Here is a 26,243-nt window from a genome sequence, read left to right as displayed (position 1 = left end):
CACAGACTCTGGCTTCTGCCATGTGGGGGCAACTGCGGGGCTCCGGCCCTGGCCCTGCGCTGTGGCAGGCTGCTATGGGACTCCACCCTCATGCTGCTGCAGGGCTTGACTCCAGCCCCATGTGCTCAGGGGCTGCCAAAGTGCCTCAGCCCCACACTCCTGGGATGTGCCTGGGGTCAGGGACTCTGGTCCTGCATTGCCACAGGGCTCCGACATCAGCCCTGAGTTCCCGGGAGCTGCTGGGGGACTCCATCCCATTCCCATGCTGCTGCGGGCTGCTGGAGGCAGTCCCTGTCTCGTGCTGCCCGCAGCTAGGCCAGAATTTTTGCACTGACCCAGGCTAGCCTTCCTGCCCTTCGGCCCCGGGGCTCTCTGGTCCAGGAACATCTGTGTTCCTGACGGACGATGGATGTGGTATGACCAGAGAATGCCAGTTTTTGGAGGTACAACTTATATTTCAAAATATCTGATTGAAGAGTCAGTTAAGAAGGAAAGGGAAACCCATTTATAGGACCTGTTGACATCTTGTGGGCCAACTGATATCATGGCCTCTAATTCATAAATTACCTTTCACATATCTCCATTCCCCTATACACAAATCCAATGATCTGTTCTCAAATCAAAAGTGAAATATTTTAGCTCACGGCAGAACAATTCAAGAAAAAGAAAAACCTTAAACTTCTAATTATCCTACAATGGCCCAACGAAACACAAACAATAAATCAAGAAAATACTCCAGCAGCAGTCAGCAGACACATTTCTTTCTTCTTCTTATATATTCTGTCAATGTCAAACTCTATCATTTGCACAGTGGTGGGCAACCTGCGACCCATGGACCACACGTGGCCCAATGGAGTTCTGTGTGTGCCTCCAAGACTTTTTTTTTTTAACCATTGCCTATGCTTAGGATTTCCAATCAAAATGCTGCTATGGTTCAATTGACACATCCCACAAATACTAGGGATGTAAGTGCAAGTGCTTTTAACAAAACCACCCTAACCAGAGAGCATCTTGGTTACAACAGTCTTGCAGCCCACTGAGATGGAGGGTGACTCATGTGGCCCACTCACTAGCCTACATTGCCCATTGCTGCATTAGCATGTGCAAACCCCTTCCCTTCCTCCCCCCCATTACCCACATGACAATGTTTGATGGTGGTATAAAAGTCACAAAGAGAAAATGGCTGACGAGAATTCTGACTCCTTGGGAGTACCACCAGCTGCTAGTGTGTTGGAAGGCACCAAATAATTCACAGAGTAACTACAATATTAAGAACAGTGTCATCTAATAAACTCATACCACACTACAGTTTGCCTTTTCACTATGCATGATGACTTTTCACTACAGTCAGAACAAATCTTAGGGGCAGGCGAGCCGGGCGGTTGTCCGGGGCCGCCACTTTGAAGGGGCCGTCGACAGAGCCTGTCGTAAGGTTGCGCCTGCATTTTGGCCCGACCTCCCGAATCCTTCCCCTCCAGGTTTCCTTGGTTACTCCATGACCCCCCCCTCCTTTTTTTTTGCTTGACAAATTTTCTGCAGCGGGTTTTTTTTCGCTTGGTCCGGGCTGTCAATTGATTAGGACCAGCCCTGACTACAAAGGTGTGTATAGAATTTTTCACATGCCCTTTTTCCAACCCGAAACCTGTCTCATAAAAAAAAAAATCCCTAAAAGCAATATGCACTAGACTTGGGTCTTGTGTGTTTATGTATCTTGCTACTCTCACAATTCCCATACAACCATACTCAAAAGGCCAGCAGAGACAGTACACATCAGAAAGGCTACATTCAGAGATGAGTCTAAGCTGACTTGATTTACTGTAAATCCTCTCTTAGGGCCATTATTTTAGACTCCTTAAGTTTCTTTATTCCTCCATAAACATCAGTCTGTAATTAACCCTCAATCTATGAAAGGGAATCAATGAAAAATTGAGATAATCAGACAATTTTTCCTAGTAAGCTTAGGTGATGGGAAGTGTCTCCCAAGCACTAGTGGGAACATTTGGAACATTTAAAACCAGGCTGGCCAAAATACTAGGATAATGTCTATGGATAATGACAATTTATACCAGCTAAGAAAGTGCCCCAGATAATATTTTCAGCATACAATCCTGCGTTGGCAGGAGAAGAGTCTAGACATGGTAAGATTTTCTATAGCCATGTCTGAGTCTGTGACTTCACAACCCATATGGAAACACGGAAGATCTGTTATTCCCAAGAGATCAAAAATCACCAGCTGGGGAAAAATAAAATTTTAAAAAATTACATTGCACTTTTCCATCTGTCTTTTGATATTTGTAACATTGCCTGCCCATCCCCAATGACTGTGACAATAAGTGCTACCCCAAATATATTGGCTAGTGTCACCTCAGCTAACCCCCCCTCCCTGCTTCTCTTGTGTTTCTTTAGCTCTCTCTCTCAGGCTTCAGGGGGCTGCTACGGAGTCCTCCTCTGCCCCTTCTCAGGCTGTCAGGAGGGGAAAGCTCCAGGGGCTCTTCACCCATTTCTCTCCCCATCTGTAGTGTCCCAAGAGAGGCGCTGTGGGAGGCAGGAGCAGATAGGCTGTCCTGTCCGTTCTAGGGATGTAATTGTGTAGTCGATTAACTGATAAGCAAAAGCTTTTTAGGTTAATGCTCTAGACTACACGCATTCCCCTTCCCCCTACCCTACCACCAACAGTAATTTTTTTAGCAGGCTGGCTAGCAGCCCGGCTCAGTCCTGATTCATGCTGGGTCTGGGACCTTCCCCCACTGCGACTCTGCATTTCAAGTAGGAGGCAGGTGGTCAGGGAGTATCAGAGGCAGCAGTGCAGGGTGATAGGCAGCCAGTCTGTGAGGGGAGCTGGTTTTTAAACTGGCTCCACTTGCAGACCAGATCCTTCCTGGCACCCCGTGCAGCTGCCTGTGATATGGAGGCAGCAGTGTGGAGTGGAAGGAGGCTCCTCAGGAATGGAGCCGGTGCACCCTAGCTGCCAACCCCACTCCTGGGGACTATAGAATAATCCAGTAACGGATAAGAATTCATGAGGTTAATCGACTATTCAATGAATGACATGTAACGTCCCTAGTCCACTTCTCTCATTGAGGGAGAAGAGGCAGCAGAGCTGCACTGAGCTACTAGGCTCTTTGCTACTGCTTATGAGAGCAGGGAGTATGGACAGGAAGAATGCAGGATGCCTTCTAGCACCCTGTGAAATCCAATTGCTTAAAAAAAAATCATGAGTTGACAATACTGCAGATATTCACTTTCCAAGGCAGCTACCGCACCTCCTGCTTAACTTTACTAAAAATAGCAGTTATGCTGGCAATTAAATATCAATAGGGTGCTGACTCTGGGACCAATTTTATGAGACTTGGAGCTAAATTTCTATGCACGGTTACTCCTATGTAGCCTCTAAGTTCAGCAGGAGGTGCATAAGGGTAACAGAGCAGAATTTGGCCATCTGTTATTAAAATAAAGCATAAGCGGTAGCAAAGACTCAGACATTTTCAAATTAATAAACTGGGTTCATTAAAAGTTAAGTAATTTCCTTGTTCTATTTTCCAGGAAAAAAAAAGATGGCTGTACAGCAAAGTTAAAAAGACTCAAGCTGGATTCCCAGTTGGTCCACATACTTCCTGGGTGACTTGTAGCAAACCAACTCCTCTGCCCCACCTCCCATGCCTCAATTTCTGATTCTATAGAATGGGAGTTGTGGCACAGAGCCCTTTTGTGGTTCACTACTGTGTCAACAGTTCTTGTCAGGCCTGACACTTACTACACTTAACAGACTTTTGAAAATCTGTATTTAAAAAGGGGTATTGTAAGATCTCATTGGAAAACGAGTAACTCACTGATCATAAATATTCTTGCATCGTGTGTGCCCAAGAGTGTACTCAAAGTTATGAATATGCACTAGAACTGTATGCTTCAAATGTCTTTGGCAAGCAGTCTGTAAGCACAATCTTCCTCAGATAAAAGAACATGCATGTGATTCTCTGAGCCACTCCATTGTCAGGCAGAGACAATGCAAATCCATTTTTAAATGCAAGGTAAAGAAAGCTAACAAGCCAACATGCGTGGGAAACAACAGCAGGGTGTCTACACCCAGCAAGAGAGAAAAGCTTAGTGTGGGTTTTATTTTTCAAAGCATACATTGCAAAGGTTTACTGGTCTGTAAATACGGGCACAGGCTAAACCTCAAGTAATAAGCAATTCAATTAACTGATGGCATACAATATTACTATACTATTAAAGTATATTGAGCTGGGTCTTTTATGAAAATCTATGCTACAGTAGTGATTAATATCATTGTGCATTGTTTGCATTAATGCCATGTAAGGAACAAGGGATGTTCTTTAATATTATGCCTCACAGTCTGACCCAAACAAAAAGAGAGGCAGGTCTCTCCCTGCCAGGAACATCACAATTATCAACCTGTCTATGAAGAAATTAAGCAAGATGTGACAAAACAAAAATCAAAGCACCATTTATATAGAACTCATACAAAGGGTTTGGAAGCCCACTGGAAGGGAAGAACAGCATGAAATCATTCCGTCTCATGACGCAAGGTCATTGGTTGAGTTAAGCAAAGACAGAAGACATATTTGGCATCTGTCACTAGATGGACAAGGGAAGAGTACTCTTGCAAGCTGAGAAAAACGGGTTCTTCAACCAAAGGAGGTTGAAATCTCTGGGAGCTGAGTATCAATGAGGGAAAAAACCCCCGTCTTGATGAAAGCCAGTATCTTGCTATGTTAAGTTTTACATTTTTAAATGCATGTTTTCACCTTTTGCTTCTTATACTGTTTTCTTACTTTATTCCCTTTACTCAGCATATCTATGTTTTTGTTGTTAAATCTGTTTTGACCATAAACTAACAAAGTGCTTTATTTATGGGGAAGGGTGTATTTACCTCTGGTAAGTAAATAAGCTGTGATGAGCTGCTGTGTCATCAGAGGCACCAATGAATTATATTATTTCTCTGAACTGTCCAGGAGACAGCTGGACTTTGCAGAGCATGTAGGTTTGGGAAATATCAGGACTGGGAGTGTGTTCGGGTCATTTGCTGGTTGTAACCAAGGTTGGAGGAAGCCAGAGGGGGACTGTAGCCAGGATGCCAGGGTCCGAGTAGCTCAACGAGCACTGGCTGCACAGCGTATGGACACTCAGGGAGTGACCTGCATGCTTGCAGGGTAATAATAAGTGCCACACAGTGGGAACTCTAGCAGCAGAGCAGTGTAATGACAGCCAGGGTTGCAGGGCAAGTGGTGACAGATCCTTATGGGTCTGGATTATATCCTGAATCCTGTCACAAGAATATAGTCGTTTTTCTACCACACAGATGTTGTCAGTTGCACAAATATATTAACATTCATAAAATGCCTTGTAGATCATTACATGGCAGGTGCTATTTGAGTGCAATGAATCATTTTTAATGTACCTTCACTGCAGAGGTGTAGTAAGGAAGAAACTATCCATTCTTCCTTTTATTAGCGAATGCAGCTGGGAGCCACATACCCTGGTGACTCCAACCAACTGATGTACTTGTGTATGTTGGAAGGAAACAACACTAAATCAGAGCATAAACCAATTTTAGGGTTTCACTGCACATTTAACCTAGCACATGATACAAACTAAGTTCTTGCAATTAGCAGTTATGAGGTAAAGTTCCCAGTGTTATTTTTCCCATTTAATTTTAAAATAATCTCCCTTCTAAAACATAACACCAGACTGCACAGAGAGAAAATACTGAAATGGTTATTTCTCTCAAATTTAGAAACCATCTGTTTTAAAATTTTGCTTGGCTAAGGAAATCACAGGACTCTCAGACCATCTAACTCTTAAATACATGCAAAATACCTTTTTTCTTGTCTCCGAAGAATGTATTTAGATGAGTTATTTTGCATAATATGTCCAATATATCCCTCTTCCATTCACTGTGGCATCTGTGTTTCTGGTGTTATGTGTAAAAACCGGATCAAGGGTGCTCACAAAGGTTAATGCAGACAATAGACTGGCAGTACTTTGAAATGTAAGCAAACAAGGCTACCATTTCCCTTGCATCTTAAAGGTCAACAAAATATAAAGCTAATTCACATCTCGTATAAAGATCCAAGAACAGGCACATAAGATATGCACAGGCAAGTTTATTTTCAGTACTGCAATGACATCGTGAAAGTAAGTCATATTTCAGTACAGTAGATCAACTAAGGTGAAGAAACAGAGAGCATATAGAGCACATGCCGTTACAACTCTGTGGTTGTCTTTGGTAATATTCTGTTTATTAAATTTCCGATGAATAGTTTATGTACAAAGAAAAGTTACTTTGTAACATAATGGAGTTATTTATCATACTATACAAAGAGCCAATGTTGAACCCAATCCACTGTAATCCAATCTCTTTCAATTAGTCTAGTTTCCATATATTTTTGTAGTGATTGTCGAGTAATTGACAAGTGGCAATTCAAATGAATTTATAGCATAACCCTGATTACATGAACCCACATCATCAAAACCTACCTTTCTAAGGAACTGCTTGCTCATCTTGTTCCATCAGCTTCCAATTATGAAAACATACTTGGTAGTGCTCAGGTGGTTTATATAATGGGAACTCTACTATATGCACTCATACACATTGCATTTTAAATTTCTTACAGGTCTCACCACTCTGCCTGCCTGAAGTAAGTATAACACTATAAGCAAGCAACACAAAACTTTAGGAAAGTAACAAAAGAAATATAAAATCTGAGAGATCATGTGACAAGAGATGGTTGGGTTTTCTCTTTTCCCCCCGGAATAATAGATGGGCTAGTTCTCTGAATACACACAATTTGCTGAAGCTCAGCTGGGCTTAAAAGTCTCAACATGCTGTCTCAACATGCTATGTTAAACTCTTAATTGTTTCCTTCTGCTGAACCTATTTCCCAATTCCCTTTGTGTCCATTGTCTGAGACTTCTCTTGGCACCAGGCACATTGACAGCAATGGCAAAGTTCATCAATGAATCATTCAACATCCTTGTGCTTATCCCAGAACCCATATGCTATTTAAAAATTGTGGCTTGAATTCACGTGTGGTACATCAGCTCATAGGCACCGGCTCCATGGTTGCTCCAGGTTTGTAGTACTTACAGAAGAAAGAGTCACTGATCAGACCCCCATCAGCCAATTTCCTATTGGCTATTCAGTAGACCCCCACCAATCAGCTGTTTGCTGGCAAGTTGGAAATGCTGGGAAGAAGGGGCCAGGAAAAGGCGGAGCAAGAGCGGGGTGTACTCAGGGAGGGGGCAGAGTGAGATGGAATACGGGTGCGCTCTTGGGGGAAGGGTCAGAGTGGAGGCTGCACCTCAGGGCAAAGCCAGCATGGAGAAACCACCCAGAAAAATGAAAGTCAATGCCTGTGCATCAGCTTGCTGTTTACAGGCTCCATCCTTGCTGCGGAAGAAACTATTTACAAGGTTATATAATGACAAATACATAAAGCCATCATCAATCACTCATCAGTTACAATTACCACTTGCATCCATTTATCTAATCACAGTCTGCAGTAACTGCCATACTTAAGCAGTTCAGAACCACTTTATTTAAAAATGGATATGTTGAGCATAACTGCAACGAAATTATTTTACCATTTTGTAGAGCTCCGTTAACTCATATTTCTGTCCCTTTCGGGTTTAATAGACATTAAACAAAATGTAGTTAATTTACATACACACTCTCCCCCCACACCATGAGATAAACTGCACTTAGCATGAAACTTTGACCATCTCCTAGGCACTTAGTCCATTGATCCGTCCCCGCTGGTACTACTAGTATTTCAAACTTCCCTGCTATGTCTAACACGCATCATTTAAAAAATAAAACAACCCACCATAAAATATTTCTCACTCTCAAAAGTAGCATCCTTCCCATTCTCCTTTTCTGGTTACACTGGCCTAATGGGTAATACTGACTCCTGGACTAGTGACAACTTAGGTCTGCTGCCTTGCAATCCTGGAAGACTAGAAATAGAAGCAGTTTTTCTATCAATGACAGGGACAGTGAAGCAGTCAAGCCTGTGGTATGAGCAGGGCTCAGACGTAGTAGTTAGAGCAGGGGTCAGTAGTCAGGAAATGGAGCCTAGTGTCAGAGCTGAAAGCAGAAGTCAGGACTGGGTTATCTGGAGCAAGGCAAGATAGAAGCAAAGCTATCAAACGGGAACAGAAGCTGTCATAGCTATGACGAATGCTTTGAGCAGCTGCTGAACTAAGGCTGCTGCTGGGCTTAGGAATTGTTTGCTGTCTCATCCAACCAATGAGACAACCTACTCTACTTGTTGCTCAGAGACTGGCTGTGCTGCATGCCCTGATTCCAAACACAAAAATAATCCACTTGGCCATTTTTAGGTCACATGAATGTACAAGATACGGGTGCTAGAAGAAGCAATTTCAAATTCATTAGGTGTCATTTTTGAACTCAGAAGTGTTATGTTCACAAAGGCTTTGTCTACACTGGCAATTATATGACAAATCTTTTGGTGTTCACAAGTGCTTAAACCCCACCACGAATGACAAAAGCTTTGCTGCAGCAAATAATAGTGAAAACAGTGCTTTGTCGGCTCTTGCCGACAAAGTAAATGACACTCATAGGAGGTGGAAATTTTTGTCTGCTAAAAATGCCAACAAACAGTGTTTATACTGCCTGGCTTTCAGTGACACCACTGTGTTGACACAGTGGTGTTGCTAAGAGCTATGTAATGTAGACATACTCTTACTTACAAATGTGCAGGCTGGTATGATACCATATTACTTTTGGCTATTGAGAAAAAAGATAATGAATTACAAACATCTCCATATGTAGCTGAGTACATTGTCAACCAATGTGTCATAAGAAAGTTTACTTGATGCACTCAATGGCAGCTGTATGGATAGAATCTCAAGTTGAGATATTAGTCAACGAGCTAGAATATTTGAATATTCAACATACAGTCAAATCTATAGAGCTTTTCCAAGTCTTACATCTAGATACAAGACAAAAAGTACACTATTTGGAATGGATGTGAAGTTGACGTTTTTAGTTGTCAATCATACAGCCTAGATAGAACAGGAAATAATGTATTATTGCTATTAAAAAGGCTGATGATTAGAAACACACCACTAGTGTATAAAAGAAGATCCTTTATTTTAAGTAGTTTTCAGCCAATTTCAGAAGTGCTCAATTCAGTAAGAAGTTCTGAAGGATGCTGATTTATTCATACCCCCAAATCAGTTTTTGATTTGACAACAGTGCTAATAAGCACACAATGCAGATTTCAGAGGGAAAAAAGCTTTCTACAATTAATGTGTTTATACCATTTTTATATAATACATCATCATTGGTTTAAAAAATTAAACCAATCATGTTCATTTTATAAAACAAAGAAAAAACATCATACCACCATCGCTAATGTAGGACCTCCAACTGATTTCCTTCAAAATCAGGAGCCTTGTTTTTGATGAGTACTCTCATAGTTGATTAGAAAATTGTCTAACAAACACAGTCATTAAACAGTAAGCCAATCAGCAGAGCTACAGTGCTTTAGGAGACAAAGGTGTAAATTATAATAAAGCAAGGCACCATATTGGGGAAACCTAGTAGTACAATTATTGATCATTAGATTGTAACTGCTATGTTCTGACTTGTGCCAGCTATTTATTATATAGTGTGTGTGTGCGTGCATGTGTGTGTGTGTGTGTGTGCATGTGCACACACGTACGCATGCATGTGTATGAATATAGAGGACTATGCATTTGCTATCTTTTTGCTGTATGTCATTTATGGTTATTGATCTATAATTGTTATAGATGATGTTTTGACTGATTTGAAAATATTAACTGGTTTTATCAGTATTTCCTTATAAGTAAGTAAGTGAAATCTCTTTCCAAACAAAATATTAAGTTTTCTCTTTAAACACTCAATATGTATATATAATCTCACTCTAATGGAGGAAAATAAACTGGGTGAAAAGTTTCATCTTCCCTGAGTAAACAGGGATGAGCCTAGTGCAGCAGTGAATAATCAGACAGGCACTTTGGGCCAATTAAGAGCTTGTCAGAAGCAGCAGGCTAATCAAGGCCCATTAAGGTCTGCTGAGACTTGTTTATAAGGTCTCCCTGCAATGACAGTAGAAGCCCAAAATCTGAAAGTGAGAAGGTACACTGCGTGAGCGGAGGACTGCGAGTAAAGCATAGTGCAGGGGAGGAGCAGAACAGACTTGCTCAGGTGCCAGAGAAAATGTAGTGGGAGGGATTATTCGGGGGAAGTAGCCCAGAGCAGAGGCTGCCAGACTGGAGGTACAAGAAACCCCATCTGTTGCTGTTGCCTTAGGGTGTCTGGGCTGGTACCCAGAGTAGTGGGCAGGCCTGGTTTCCTCCCAATCCTCCCCACGCCCCTACAAAGTCTCTACCTGAGAGGACTATGGAGGAGTATTCACCCCAAACTGTGGACTAGACTGTGGGTACATCTAGACTACCGCGTTTTGTCGACAGAAGAGCTTCTGTCGACAAAGAGCGTCCAGACACATTGAGTTCTGTCGACAAAGCAAGCTGCTTTGTCGACAGAACCCTGTAGTCTAGACGCAACCCTACAGGCAATAACACCTTCTGTCGACAGAACTCTGTCGACAGAAGGTGTTATGCCTCGTAAAATGAGGTATACCAGCGTCGACAAAACTGCTGAGTTCTGTTGACGTTATGTCGACAGAACTCAGCGGTAGTGTAGACGCTGGTATAGTTTTGTCGACAAAAGTCCAGTTTTGTCAACAAAACTCAGTAGTCTAGACACACCCTGTGATGAGTATGGCTCAGTAGGCTGTGGCCTTGCCTCTAGAAAAGAAGAAGCTGTATGGAGGGCTTGCCTCTAAAAAGAAGCAGCACTATCCACCAGGAAGCGCAAGACACTCAGGGCACAGCCAGAGCTTTGCCACAATTATAAAATATATATGTATTATATGCGTACACACATACACATGCACATATTCACATATTGTGTGTGTATATATATATATGTGTGTGTGCAGATGCCCCCCTCCCCTCCTCTCACACCAAATGGAAGAAAGTATTAAGGTTGCAAGCACAAGAAACCTAAAGTTGTCTTTGCAACTTTAATATGGTCCCTTTTTGTGTAGGCACAATTGTATAGTCTTTACTTACATGACCTCATATTACATTTTCCCCCATAGGACCTCCTCTCCCTGATGCACACAGTGCATAGGATGGATCTGTTCGAGGGATGAATCTGAATTATGTAGTGAATGAAGCATTTATGTGTATGACCCCCCACCAAATTCCGTCATATGGAGCCATGCTGACCCCTATACATTCAACAGCAGAGTTGGAACCTTCAGCTGCTCACCACAGAACTAAAGGACAAGATTGTCATTCTCTGTATCAGCCTCTAACAGGATTATGTTCATGTGAAACAGGTACCTTTTAAATTTTACTAACACAGCCTACCCGGGCAATTAGAGAGCAGCACCTTAAAACACAATCACTAAGCCATAATGCATTATATCTAGAATCTAGGCTGAAAACCAATAATGCCAAATCAAACACATTTTAGTCAAGATTGCTACAAGCTACAATTAAGTGTCACACTGAATCATGTAGACACACAAACTATCTTTTTCTGTGCATTGTACAAAACCAGAAGCACACATGGTGTTCAACGAAACGTCACCACTAACACCTCTGTACCATTACTTTAGTGGGAAAGAAAAAAAACCCTTTAGTCTTCTATAGGAATAATTATGAATTGATAACAAACTAGAAGAAACAAAAGTCATAGGCACTAGGCTGGGTGAAAGTTCACTGAAAAATATAATCTGGGGACAATCAAAACTATTCACACATCTAGGTTAAATTTAGCAAACAGCATTGGCCAAATAAAAATATTAAAATATATATATATATCTATATCTATATATATATACATAGATATATCTATATATATCTATATCTATATCTATATATATATATATACATATATATTTCAAAAAAGCCAAAACAATTCATTTTGAATGGCCTTTTTATTTGACCTGGCAATGTTTTTGGGTGTTTCATTTTGACAAGGGAGGGAAAAACAGTTTTGGTTTGAAATTCTCTCCTCCTCTAGTTTCAGTGACCAAACTGAAAAATCAATTATTCACTCAGCTCTGTCATTACTGTTTCATCCCACAATGAAGTAACCAGAATGCTGAAGTCTCTTTTACTGCTTGACAAAGCACACATTGGTAGCTGGAAAACCTGACAACTACAGATTGTGGGAAACAGCTATACAGCGACACAAATGGAAGTCAAGGGTGCAAGAAAGGGAGAGAAAAAAGGTAAAGGGCAAAAGAAGGGTAAAGCTACATAACCAAATGTCACCTTTACTGGCAACTCAGGCACAGAGGACAAGGGCAGGCAGAGAAGATTATGTTTTTCAGCAACATTGGGATGAAGAAAATACATGCTGAACCTTTTAAGTCTGGTCACATCTGTGGTCTGGCATGATTTTAGTTAGCTGAGCGTCCACTTATCATGGATATGGCCAAGTTTCCTTTAGTCCCATAAAGTTTGTTTACAGCCACCAGTCCATGCTCTCAGTGTTCTGTGTTGTTGTTTAGCTCTAATTTATCTGTAAATGTCTTCCAAGAGCCCACGAAGCAGTAAAAGTGTTGGTAATGCTGCTGGACAATATTGACCTCCCATGGTTCGGCAAATTATCTGGTTCAGCACTGGTCAGGTCCTAAGAGTGCTGGACTACAGACGTTCACCCTGTAATGAATTATACTAATCTATGCAGTACCGTATATAGAATTAAAACATATATTTGCAAATATGCTAATTGAAAACAAATCCATTTTTAAGTATACAGTCTCATATCTGGCTACATACACAGGCAGTTTAAAACGATTACAATAGGATAAACTCTATATATTTCTTTAACTTAACTCATGAGCTATCACATCCCACTTTTAACTTAAAGGAACTTGAACCACACATGATTGATTTGTCCTTCTTTCAGTCCTTGCCCTTTTGTGATTCTGCAGAGAACACTAGGAACCAGCAATAACTCACCACATGCCTCAGAGATCTTTTGGTTTTTGGAAATCTCTCAGCAAAATGACATCTCACATTTGTTATGGTTGATTCCGGGCATTTAAATATGCAAACAATTAAAGTATATTTGCAAGGGATATGACAAATGAGCATCTGCGCACTGGCCAATTTTTCATTGACTTGGATTCAAGAACACCATTATATTTCAGCTTTGCCTTCATAGTTGTCTAAATGAGTTGATTTCCTAATATTCATGTGGGCAGGTTGACTGATGAGAATGACTTTAGTATAAACTCAAGAGTCTCTCTCTTGGACAAATTCCCCTCCCATCATACTGGTATAAATTCAGAGTAGCTGTTGAAGTCAATAGAGTCACTGTGGATTTACAATGGTGTAATGAGAGGAGAATCTAACCCTGTTTCTCTTCCAACATTCCTTCCCCTGTCACAAAACAAAAAGTTTGCTAAATGTTTTACACATCCTACCTGACCTATTTCTGTTGATTATTAAGTGATTTTAGTATATTAAATTAAGTCATTGAGCTATATAAATGAGTCAAAGTACCAGAGCTGAGACTGGAGCTAAACTGGTCTTTCTCCATGTCTGAAGCTCAGATTTCTAGCACACACTTTCCTCTAGAAAACCACAGGGACTGATTAACAGAACAGAAAGAAGATGCAAGGGAAAGAAAGATTTCATCTTACACCAAATGTCTGAAAGAATGCACCACAGTACTTAACAGCGGAACACAGCAATATTCGAATATCTGCCAGACCAATTCCATCTAGTTTTATTTACAGTTATGTTCCCAAATGGCGTAAGGGAGGAAAAATCACTTTTGGAGAAGAGCTGGAACCTTCCACTCAGATTTCAGTGGATGTTTGAATTTGGGGAGGAGGTCCACACTTCAGGTTTGTGCATAGACTTGGGACCAAACCTCAGACCAATGCCATTACCACTTGGGATCCAAACTTTTCAGGTCAGGTACAACAGTAAAAATTACTTTTGGGTTTTAAAAACTCCAGCTGCCATACACTGAGTTGAGCACTGCTTTAGTGCAGAACACTTCCCAGTTTTAAAATATTTTATGCATTAGGCAGTGCCCCTGTCCTTAAGCACAGCTCAGCGTTGACATCCGTCTTACTGTAAGTATATTTCAGCAGGCCTTGCCCTATAACAACTGATCAGCCTCCTTGAAGGCAGACAACAAAACACTTACAGTGGAGCAGCTAATTTGTTGGCAACAGGCTGACACTTCCCGAAGTGGCTGCTACTACAGTGCTGTTTCTGATGCTCAGTACTAAATTGTATAAATATAAAATTGGAAGGAAGCAAGATACTGCCCATTGGAAGCTCTGAAAATGCTTCCCAGCTGATGATCTAGAAAGATATTTATTTTCTAATAGAATAGAAAGGGCCTGGATGCTTCAAGCTGTTGGTTGCAAAACCTTTCACCTATGTTCACTGGTTAAATTCCAGCCCTGGATAGAAGCCGCTGCCCTCTGACAGCTGTTTGCCTGTAGGAGATGGATTTCATTTAGTGGTCTCTATGCAATTCCTAGGGACAAGTCTCCGTATCATAAAAACCACCATCACAACCAGGACCAAATCAGTTAACACTCTGAGAAGAGGCATCAAGGATGTATTGATTATTTGCCCTCCCTAATTGGCTGGGCAGCCAGGGGGAAGCTTTCATTGCTGTTGTCCATACTGTATACCATTCGGGGTATAAGTAACTCTTTGCAGTCTCTACTAATGTTAATTGAGAACTTTCCCTGAACAATAAACCCATAAAAGAAAAGAAACTCAACAGGTTTTAAGATTTCAAATCAGTAGCTCAAACAACCAGCCTGAAAAAAGCAGTTTCTTCTTCTCTTTGGAGTTCCAAGTTCTGTATTTGCTCTGCAACATTTGACCATAAACATGTAAAACAGTGCAGTACCTTTAAAATAAATATTCAGTCTGAACACTAATGGCAGTATCTCTTTTTCATTTCTTTTCGGGGGGGGGGGGGGGGGAGAAAAGCAGGGGTGGGTATTCTTCAATTTCATGAACAAAACAATTAAACAAGTTAGAAATGAAAAGCAACACAAAAATAAGAAGTACTGCAAAAGTTTGATTAGTACTATCAATGGCAACATTTTAAAACAGTTTTGGTTGACATTAGCAAAAAGCTCTTATTGACTACAACAGAAGCAAGGGCTTTCTTTTATTGATTATTTCTTCTTGCTTGTAGTCAAACAGTATGGGCTCTTTGTTGCATAGAAGTAGTTAACAAAATTATAATTCCTACCCTACAAAAACCAGTTTTCACAAAAATTACATGGAAAAAAACCATATACACACTGTGCTCATTCACTTGCAGAGGTTAATTACTCAGGTCTCACAACGTACAGCATATGAAGAATATGCACTGAGTCATAATTTTCTATTACTAACAAGATCATTCCTTATGAAAGACAATTCTTAGTATGCCATTGTCCTCCAGCCAGCATCCCTTAACAGCAGTACTGCAGTTTTCTTTCTTCGTTCTCAGTTAGCCTCCATGAAGGGACCTTAGAGCAGTGGTCTCCAACCTTTTTAACCACAAGATCACTTTTTCAATTTAAGTGCAATGTAAGATCTACCTCAAAGCCAAATACTCTTTCCCCACTTCCTTCCTGCCTCTTCTCTGAGGCCCTTCCCCTGCTCTACCCCTTCTCCGAGGCCTCACCCTGCTTACTCCATTCTCCTTTCTCCCCTATCCTCTCTCACTTGCACTAGGTGGTAGGGGGTTGGGGTGCAGGCTCTGGTCTTGGGCTAATGGAGTGAGAGTGTGGAAGGGGCTCTTAGCTTAGCCCAGGGTGGGAGATTGGGATCCAGGAGGGGTTTCAGGGTGCAAGCTCTGGGAAGGAGTTTGGGTGCAGAGGAACTCATGTCTGGGGCAGGAGGTTGGGTGTAGGAGGAGGTTCAGAGCTGGGACAGGGGCTCAAGAAGCAGGCTCTGGCTGGGCACCATTTAACTGAGATGGCTTCAGTGGTGTTAAGGCAGCTTACTCCTGCCCTGGCCCTGCACCACTCCTGAATGCAGCTGGCATGTACAGCAATGGCTTTGTGGCGCCATCTGCTGCCCCTCATCTAAAAGCATTGAGCCCACAGCTTCTATTGGCCACGGTTCCCCATTACTGATCAATGGGAGCTGCAGGAGTGACGTTTGCAGGCAAGGACAGCATGTGGAGACCCCCTGTTGTGTAGGGTTGCCAGATGGTTTAACAAAAAATACCAACCCTCCCCCCCCCCAAAAAAAAAAACACCGGAGAGAAAATGAAAAAAATCAACCTCCCCAAAATAACACACTTTGCAAGCAGTAAAAGAAGTAACAACCACCATGCATGTATGCGTTGGGTTGGGAGATGAGAGTGAAAGACAGTGTGTGTTTGTGAGAATGACAGATACACACACTGTGTGAGAGTCACAGAATTGCTTTGCCAAGCTCTCTCCGTTCCCTTCTCTCTGTGTGGAGATGCGGTACAGGAGTATGGGGAGAAGGCACACCCTGAAATCAGTGCCCCCTTGAGGAGGCTCCCAGTGGGGCAGCTTCAAGACAGAGGGCAGGAGCAGCATGACAGTGGGTGGAGGGGCAACTGAAGTGCCAATGCTTGACAGCTTCCTGGCCAAACTAGTCAGGATCACCTGTCAGAGGCTCCAAGATCTACCAGTAGATCCTGATCTACTGGTTGGTGACCACTGCCTTAGAAGATCTATATTGGATAAGACTAGCACTCGATTTTTTTTCTTTTAAAAAAGGTATGAAGCTGTTATCAGCAAGCAGACAGATGAGTCAAATCAGAGCTAGTATTATCTAAATTTTCTATTGTAAATCAGATTTTAATGGAGAAAAGATTTATATCCCTTTTGAGACCATGTAAGCAATATGTTATAAGTCTGATCGAGAACATATACTTTACAATAGTAAACAGAGCTAGGAATTGTTCCCCTGAGAAATTTTCAAACTTCTCAAAATTTATTTGCGTATAAGACAGAAACTAAAAAATGAATCATCCATTTACATCCAGTGACAGTTTGTAAGGAAGCATTTTTACACATATATGCACACGTATGTATGTACACACACACACACACACACACACACAGCACTGCATGTGAAATCACGATACAAGCTCTGTTTGCTTGACCACTGGAAGGAGACACGTATGAATTTCAGTTTTATTTATTACGTCATAGATATGAGAAGCTTGGTGGCATCTCCAGCACAGTCTCTGTCACAGGAATTTATCCCTGTCTATTGCTGTCAAAAGCCTACAAAGTCTCTCAACATTTGTGAATTGGATGTAGATCACATGTCACAGCCCCCCTAAACCCAAACTAGACAGTCCCTCTCTCTCCCACATTTTGAGAGTTTAGGCTCCTTTTTAAAATCCTAGCCTACACAAGTTTGGTGCCCCAAATTCATGGACCTTGGGCTCATAAGTCCATTAGACTCCTTTTAAAACCCCAGTCTTATGTTTTCAAGCAAACACATTTTGAGGGTATATGGAATGCTATCTATTGATCATGTAATAATGACTGCACACAGTGCTCTCTAACAAAAATGATCCAATTAATCCTCTGTGGGGTGCTTATGTCATTCCTACTCATTTCAGGATGTAATAGGGATCATGCAGGGTCCTATGCTATACCTCTGCACTTTCTTGTTATTCGAGAATGCCCTCTGTGCAATATCCTTGGCTGTGACATGGGAAGTCACTCTAGTAAATATTTAGAGTAACTCTTGTCCATTGCCAAACAATATTTATTTCCATTTGGTCAGGGTATATTTAAATCAAGGGAAATAAATGTTCATCTATCCTTTCCTCTCCCTATTTAAATGTCAGTATGGCAATAGCTTCATTGACAGACATGGCAGGTTCTTCCCATGGGAAGGAACATTATTAAGATGGACATTCCCACTGGATTCTCTGACTATCTGATTCCACAGACCTCTGGGGTACTAAGCCAAGTTTAGAATTGCCTTTAGAAATCTCAGTGGTTACACGGTTACCGATTTCATCGACTTTTAATGCCCCAAGTACAGGCAGTCCCCGGGTTACATGGATCCAACTTACATCGGATCCCTACTTACAAACGGGGTGAGGCAACCCCGCACTAGCTGCTTTTCCCCCTAGCAGACCAGGGAGACACGAAGCTAGCGCCCCACCCAGCAGACCAGGGAGACGTGGAGCGGCTTTTCTCAGTAGACACCTCAGCTTGAGAATAAAGGACTGAGGGAAGTGAGGTGTGGGGAGAATAAAACTGAGCTCTGGAGAAAAGTTTGGCTAGAGTTTCCCCTACAATATGTACCAGTTCCGACTTACATACAAATTCAACTTAAGAACAAAGCTACAGTCCCTATCTTGTACGTAACCCGGGGACTGCCTGTATACAGAAAATTCATTGTACAGCCAAAAGCAGATGAGTGAGGAGAATTTAGAAGGCTTGTTCTCCTCTTACCCTTATCATTGTGAACACATATGTTCAATGTCTTTCAAATTAAGACATCAGTGCTCATTTTATATGGTACAGCCAGTCCTTACAGATCAGTTGAAAAGAGTTAGATCAGAACTGTGCCAGTCAGCCAGCTCTTCACGTCAATCTCCTGTATCTGGAAACTTCCTTCAATTCTTAATTTAAAGCCGAATTCAGAACCCAACTACAGTAATTGTTTAACACGTGCCCGCTTAACACATTTTCGCAGTAGCACTTTTTTTTTAGGGAACATTTTTCGAATAACACGACCGTCCCCGAAATAACACAAAAATAATCAAGTGATGAACTACTTCGCACGACAGTACAAGTTGGTGAAAACAGTGGTAATATGCATGAGTGGATGCATACACGTGGTCACAGCGCTCCTCCGCTCACTCACGCGTTTATCTTTGTGTTTTAACAAACCACAGCGACTTGTGTTGCTAGATATCTAATGTTGACGATCCAGCACCAACAAAAAATTGACTTTGCCGCCACTACCACCTGAAATGCAACCCCCACCTTTTCCATTATTTTTAATGGGAAAATTGACCCCGCGTAGTACGTTGTCGCTTAGCACGAACACTCTCTATTGTGTTAAATGAGGAATTACTGTACTAGTGATCAATTGCTAACAGGGGATTTCAACTGTACACATCAAATCCGCAGTGCAATCTGAAGTTTTCCAGATCCTGAAAGTGCAAGAGACCATGTAACACTATGTTTTGCCAAAAGTTAAGCCCCTAGTAAAAGATAAAAGCAGACAGCTACATAGGCAGGCAACAGAGGCATAGTAGGCCCCAGCACAGCGGTTAGACCTCAGATTCATCATTAAGATAGAAAAAGGTATTCACGTGGGGGCCATCTATGTGGGTGGGCACAAGGATCTGCCTACGTAGATCTAACTGCAGGGTTAGGATGCAGTTTAGAATCACAGGATTGGAATGCTGCATCTACACAGCACCCTTACCTAGAAATGAATTACATAATTTGTGTAGCACAAATTGCGTAGCTTATTTCTAAATAGTGTTTTTTGAAAATTTGGAGCTATCTACACAGCACCAAATTTCAAAATACAGTGCTCTTCTGAAACATCCCTTAACCCTCATGGAATGAGGGTTACATAGATCCCGGAATAGAGCACCCATTATTTCACAATATATTTCAAAGTAACAGGTGCATTTAAAGACACTGTCTAGACATAGATGACCTCAAGACATTATCCAGTCCATTCTAAACTGCTTTTAAAAATCTCCAAAGATGGAGATTCTACAACCTCCCTGAAGAGTTTATTCCAGTGGCCAAACCACCCTGACAGGTAGTAATTTTTTCTTTATGTCCAATCTAAACTGCCTTTGCTGTAATTTAAGTCCATTGCTTCTTGTCCTAGCCTCAGAGGTTAAAGAGAACAATTTTTCTCCTTGCAAAAATCTCATATGTATTTAAAAACTATGATGTCCCCTCTTATTCTTCTCTTCTCCTGATTACATATACTCATTTTTTTCAAACTTCCCCCATAGGTCATGTTTTCTAGATCTTTAATCTGTTTGCTTACTCTTCTCTGGACTTTCTCCAATTTGTCTAAATCTTCCCTGAAATGTGGCACCCAGAACTGGACACAGTGCTCCAGATGAAGCCTTATTAACATGGACTACCAGCAGAATAATTACGGCGTATGGGATCTTTCAAAAAGGGTTGTTGTTTTTTTAAAGAACCACGTCTAGATGGCACATTCACTTTCGAAAAACCCTTTTTCGAAAAAGTGCTCGGATGTCATTATGCAGATGAAGCACAGGATATTTAAATCCTCGCTGCATTTGCACTTTCAATTTTCCTAATTTACATCCCTCTTTTGACAAGGGATGTAGTTTAGACATACCCCCAGAATGATGTGGGGTTTTTTTTTTTATAAAGGTGTTACATTGTTCACTCATATTTAGCTTGTGATCCACTATGACCCCTAAATCCCTTCCTGCAGTACTCCTTCCAAGACAGTCATTTTCTGTTTTGTTCCTAAGTGGAAAGCTCTGCATTTGTCCATACTAAATTTCATCCTATGTACTTCAGATCATTTCTCCAGTTTGTCTGGATCACTTTGAATTTTAAGCCAAAACGCCTGCAATTGCCTCCCAGCATCCTATGCCATTATCTAAATCACTGAAGATATAGAACAGAACTGGACCCAGAACTGATCCTTGGAGGACACCATTTGATACACCCTTGAGAATTCTAATTCATCAGGCCTTGGTGATTTGAAGACATCTAACTTGTCTAAGTAATTTTTACTTGTTCTTTCCCTATTAGTGCCTTTGATCCTACCTTGTTTTCGATGGTATTCGCTATTTTAGGCATCCAATCGCTATCAAACTTTTTGATGTAAACTGGAAAAAAAGTCACTTAGCACTTCTGCAGTTTCCACATATTCTATTATTCTCCCCCCATCAAATAACAGGCCTACTTTGTCCTTGGTCTTTCTCTTGCTTCTAATTTATTTGTAGAATGTTTTCTTGTTACCCTTTTATTGATGTTATTTGTCTAGTCATCCTTTGTAATTTGACCTAGTTTCCACTTTTTGTAGGACTCTTGAGTTTCAGATCATTGAAGAACTCCTGGTCTCTTCCATGCTTCCTATCTCTCCTATGCAGTATCATTATTTGCTCCTGTGCCCTTAATGATGCCTTCCCCCCTCCCCACCCCAAAAAACCCCCTGCCAATTCTGTTCAACCGTTTTCTGTCTTAGATTTGCTTTCAATGTGATCTTACCTCCCTGTGTGTGCTAAAGTCTGACCTCTTGAAATCCATTATCTTTATTATGCTATTTTCCCTCCTACAATTCCTGATAATCATGAACTCTACCATTTCATGATCACTTTCTCCTAAGCTGCTTTCCACTCTCAAAATTCTCATCCAGTTCCTCCCTATCTGTCAAAATCAAATCTAAAACTGCCTCTTCCCCACTAGCTTTTTCCACCTTCTGAAATTAAAACAAAAAGTCTCCAAGATAATAGCCAATAGCCTTTAGGAAACCTTCCAGTGCTTGTAAACTGCTGCTTTATTTCTTTCCTTTTTTAATTTGAATACATCTCCATCAAAACAAACCAAAAAAGGTTGACTTAACCTTCTTAGGTAAATATACCCAGCACGATTCAAATGAAAATATTCCCTTACTATTTTTAGGTCTATTTCTGTTGCTCCATTTTAAATACAAAAGAGAAAACAAATATGCATCCAGGGTTGAAAACATACCATGTATGCCAAGCAGTTCTCAGAAAGTGAAGTCGCTTTAATAATCTGTATCACATTATTATTTATCTCTCATAACTTTATGGCTTATAGGCAGGAGTTTCAGCATTTGCAGCCTTACCTCCCTGAAGACTCATGTATCAAGAAGGTAATGCATCATGACCTCAACAAACATTCCATTTAAACAGTATTATGATTCCCAAAAGCAAAACATATTTCAGAGTGTGATGTGTTAGATTGTAATGTAATTCATGCATTTCCCCCCCTTCTTTACTTTTTCATTGCTGGAAAAATCTGCTTCAGGAAAGTCTACTCTTTCCTTCCCCCTTAAACATATAGGGCAAGATTTTAAACGTGTGTTACATGGGTGTACATCTGAAATAACTCCAATGAAGCTACCCCCCAATTTGAAATGGTGTTAACAGTGAGACATCTTACTTACTTAGGTTCCATTTTAGGCCTGTTGTAGTAACGTTGTCACAAGGGTTCCCAACTGGAATGAGGCCACACCACTTGCTTTCCAGTCCTGTATTTACATGCAGTTGGTGCTTCCCCTGCAATACAGAAAGAAGTCTTCTTTAGTCAGTAGCAACCATGGACAGGGAAGCCAGTTATGTTTTATAATAATCTGAATTAGAGACTGGAATGACCCAAATTATCCTGAAGTTCAGAAGTATTTGGAGCTGAGACTTCAATTTAACCTCTCCTACACTAAGGTACCAGTCAAGGATCCAGATCTAAATTGGCATTTGGATCTGGGCTTTTGGTTGGTCCCACCTCTAATCTGAATCAAATGCTGTTCAGTATTCTTTTGCCCTAGCACTCACATCAAAATCTAGGTTGTTTTTTTCCCCATTCTGGAGGAATCCTGGTCTAGTTATTAATATTCTGATAAAACTGTTAAGTTTTCATGTGAACAGTGTTAATGCTTTAGAAACAAAATTAGGGAAAATGTACCTAGTTTGGCAGCTCATCACAGAGCCAACATTTTGGCCACATTTGTAAGTTTCATATACTTTCCCTTATGCAAAAAGTTTTAAACAAAGCCAATGGGGTTCTACAATGTTTAAAAGATTTCTAGGGAAAAACCTATGAAATTTAAGAAAATGACATCTTCATTGTTATGTTTTTAAGCACCACCCAGGGGATGCAATTATCATAAATACAATGACAAAAAAAAAAGCTATGTGGATTGGAAAATTAATACTCATTTCAAATGAAACTCAACAGTCTGACACATATAGTTGAAACTAAGTTTCTTATATCTCTCGTATTAACTCACTTCCTTGCTGTTAATGTCATTGTTTGAAAGAGCTACTTTTAGCGATGACTTATGATTTAGAATTATATTTTGCAATAATAAATACCCTTCTGTTAGTTGTGCTAGGTGCCTAATTCAGCACATTACTAACTTTAAGCACATGAATAGTTCTAATGAACTAAAGAGTGGACAGTGCAAAGTTAAGAGGAAAAGGAAAAGAAGCAAAATTTCACAGCAATGGGCAATTATTTTCTGTGCTCAGATGTTTAAGACAGAGCTAGGAGGAAACATCAAGGATGCAAAGAAGGAAATTGTGCCAATATTTGTGGAAAAAATATCACATTCTTTCTACATAATTAATTTGTTCTACATAACAAAAGAGATAAGATGCTTCAGAAGTGTATGCTTGTTGCCTTTTATTCTCTCAGATGCATGGAAGCACTTGACTCCACTACGTGCTAATCGGAGTCACAGACATAATTCCCTCTCACAGCAATGAAAATTCTAGATTTTTTTTTTATGGTTTAACAACTGATTTACCATAATGTTTTTTTTAAGGTAAGAAACCAAGAAATCCAAAATGCATACCTCACTGAGTATTACAAAGAATAAGACCCTGTTCCAAGCAAAAGAAAACTAGTTGTTTAACCCAAGTTGCATCCTAAATAGCAAATAAATAACCTTTTACTGAAAGAAAATGCTGTGAGCTTAAGCCTTGTATTTCTCATTTCCTCTCCCACAGCAGCCTCTGTCACTGTGAAATGACATGTTAGAAGACTAAAATGAAGGAAAGATACCTTACTGCCAAGATGAATTATCTGAGGTGTTTGACAAATTCTACTGTTTTTCATATCTTGTGAACGTTCCCTTCCTGGGAATTTGCTCTGGGCCCTGGACTACGCTACAGACTTCAGTTGGTATAATAGCCATAAGCAACTCAGATATACCAACTTAGCTGAAGGTGTAGACAGCACTGAGTTATGGGAGACCTTCTCATAGGTATCATACCTCCATTCTGATACCTATTAGTAAAGAAATATGAAAAAACAGTGAAATAAAGATGGCTGGCATGAGACGGACCTTGATTATTTCCTGGCTTCTCAAACTCAAAGATCATTCTCTTTTTTTGACTTTCTGGCCCCGATTGATTCAACAATGGGGCCACTCGTATGCTTCAAGTAAGGTACACACTTGTGGAACAGATGTTACTTGTCTAAAGATCATGAGATCTTAAAACAGAAATACCTCAGGGTATGTCTACACTACAGAGCTTTGTCGGAAAAATGGCCATTTTTCTGACAAAACTGGAGTTAGGTCCACACTGCAATCATGTTCTTTCAAAAGTAAATCGAAAGAACAGAGGAGTTTTTCCAGCATTGGTAATCCTCTTTCTACAAGTAAGGAGCCTATTTCTGAATGAGCTCTTTTGAAAAAAGGCATGTGTGGACAGGGAGGAGGGTTTTCTTTTGGAAGAAGAGGCCTCTAGGAAATAGCACAGGTGCCCTGGTGGACGCTCTGTCCATACTAATCACAACTCTATAGTTTCTGTCTCATGCCAGCTCTTAAAGCTGCAGGCACCCTAGACAAACCTTGTGGCAGGAAGCCGACCTGAGAGCAACACCCTGACCACACGGTCCTCCCTGCCACAGGCCTTGCCACCCATGGCCCAGACTCAAGCCCCCCAAAATCTCTCTGGCCCTCAAGGGAGCAGCCCCAGGGGTCCCAGGACCCACCCCGGGGGACCAAGCAGCAGGCAACCTCCTGATCTGGAGTGGAGATCCTGTCCCTCCTTCAGCTGTGGGGCAAGGAGGAGATATTACAGGATCTCCGCTCCAAGTGGTGGAACTCTGATATATCTGAGCACAAGGCCGAGTCCATGGCGGATCGCAGACACCCACCACAGACCCTGGAACAGGAATACTTCAGGGCCAGAGAGCACAGCTCACACTCTGGGGAAGGACCCCACACCTGTCCCTATTACAAGAGCTCCACCAGATCCTGTGGGGTGGGGAATCCATTTTCCCCACTTGTTGTGGTGGACTCCATCCTCCAAACCCCTATCGTCACCCGGCCAGAGGTCACCGTGCAGGAGGAGGAGGAGACGGACACCATCACCCTGTCCCTAGAGCTGGTGATTGTCAACCAGGACATCTCCCAGGCCTTGTCTGATGCCAAGGAAGGATCTTCAGGTGAGTGCTCTCAATTTGTCTCACACATGGGGTGGGATGTGAGCGTTTCAGGGATTGCTTGGGCTGGACATCGTGCTGCAGTCTGTGCATGTGGAACCATGTGCAGTATTAGTGTGCACCACACGGACTCAGCAGGCAGCCCCTGAGCACAAGGACTGTTGGTCGCTGCTCACAGAGGAGGGCACAGCCTCAGAAACAGTGTCTGCATGGATGACTGACTGCCTCTCCCTCTTTGTGTTCTCTACAGCTGGACCAGTTGGGACTGAGGGGTGAGCCGAAGGTGTGCCAGAATTCAGGAAGGCCTCATGAGCCAGCATGTCAGCACCCTGCACAACATGCAGCAGACCCTGGCACAGAAGATATGTGAAGATGCTGAGTGGTGGAACAATGCCTGGGACCAGCTCATGCTGCGGTGCGATTACATGTATGCTGTCATGAGAGAATGATGGCACACCCGCCTGCTGTCACTCCTCCTGCCTACTACCCACCTGCCCCCTCGCTATGCCCATTCCCCCTCCCCCTGCCATGCTGCTGCTCCTTCCCCAAGCAATGCCCATACTCCCTCCCTACATGATGCCTATGCCCCCACCATCTCTGACCCTGCTCCAGTCCCTCCTTTTGCTCATCCACCTGTGGTCCCTGGACCCACCCAACCCCAACAAGGTCCCCCCACCTGAGGTGACACATCTAGCCACGCCACACGCCACTCCAAACTCCCCTCTCCCTCCAGGATATGAGCCCCTTCCCCCGCCCACCTTTTCTTAATGTCAGATAAATACAGACTTCATTTTGTTGGAAACCAAACAGGTGTGTTTATTGAGAGGTCAGGGAAGGGGCAAGGGAGGGGCTGTGGTGGGGAAGGGATAGGGCAGCAAGCCAGAGGCCCCTGTTGGAGGCGGCCCTGGGGAGAGTTACTGGGATGCTTGAAAGAACCTCTCCCCTAGGGCTTCCCGGATGCGCACCTGGGCCTGATGGGCCTGGCGGATGGTAAAAACCGCGGACAGCTGCCAA

General features: G+C 41.9%; 1 protein-coding gene across 8 annotated transcripts in view; it reads right to left on the bottom strand.

Moving 5' to 3' along the window:
- TPK1 (thiamin pyrophosphokinase 1) overlaps positions 1-26,243 on the bottom strand; it is a 506,485-nt gene that overhangs the window by 137,476 nt on the left and 342,766 nt on the right. For all 8 annotated transcript variants that reach the window (XR_016348922.1, XR_016348921.1, XR_016348920.1 and 5 more), the window contains one exon: positions 22,225-22,336. Coding sequence is in view for 4 of the 8 variants with exons in the window: in XM_089776507.1 (XP_089632633.1) it covers positions 22,225-22,336 (112 nt within the window). In the remaining 4 variants the exon portion in view is untranslated. The remainder of the gene's footprint in view (positions 1-22,224; positions 22,337-26,243) is intronic.

Source organism: Pelodiscus sinensis, chromosome 2, assembly GCF_052426305.1.
Source record: "Pelodiscus sinensis isolate ZL-2025 chromosome 2, ASM5242630v1, whole genome shotgun sequence".
Classification (NCBI taxonomy): Eukaryota; Metazoa; Chordata; order Testudines; family Trionychidae; genus Pelodiscus; species Pelodiscus sinensis.
Note: the sequence above shows the minus strand (reverse complement) of the source record. Positions and strands in the feature narration are given on the sequence as shown.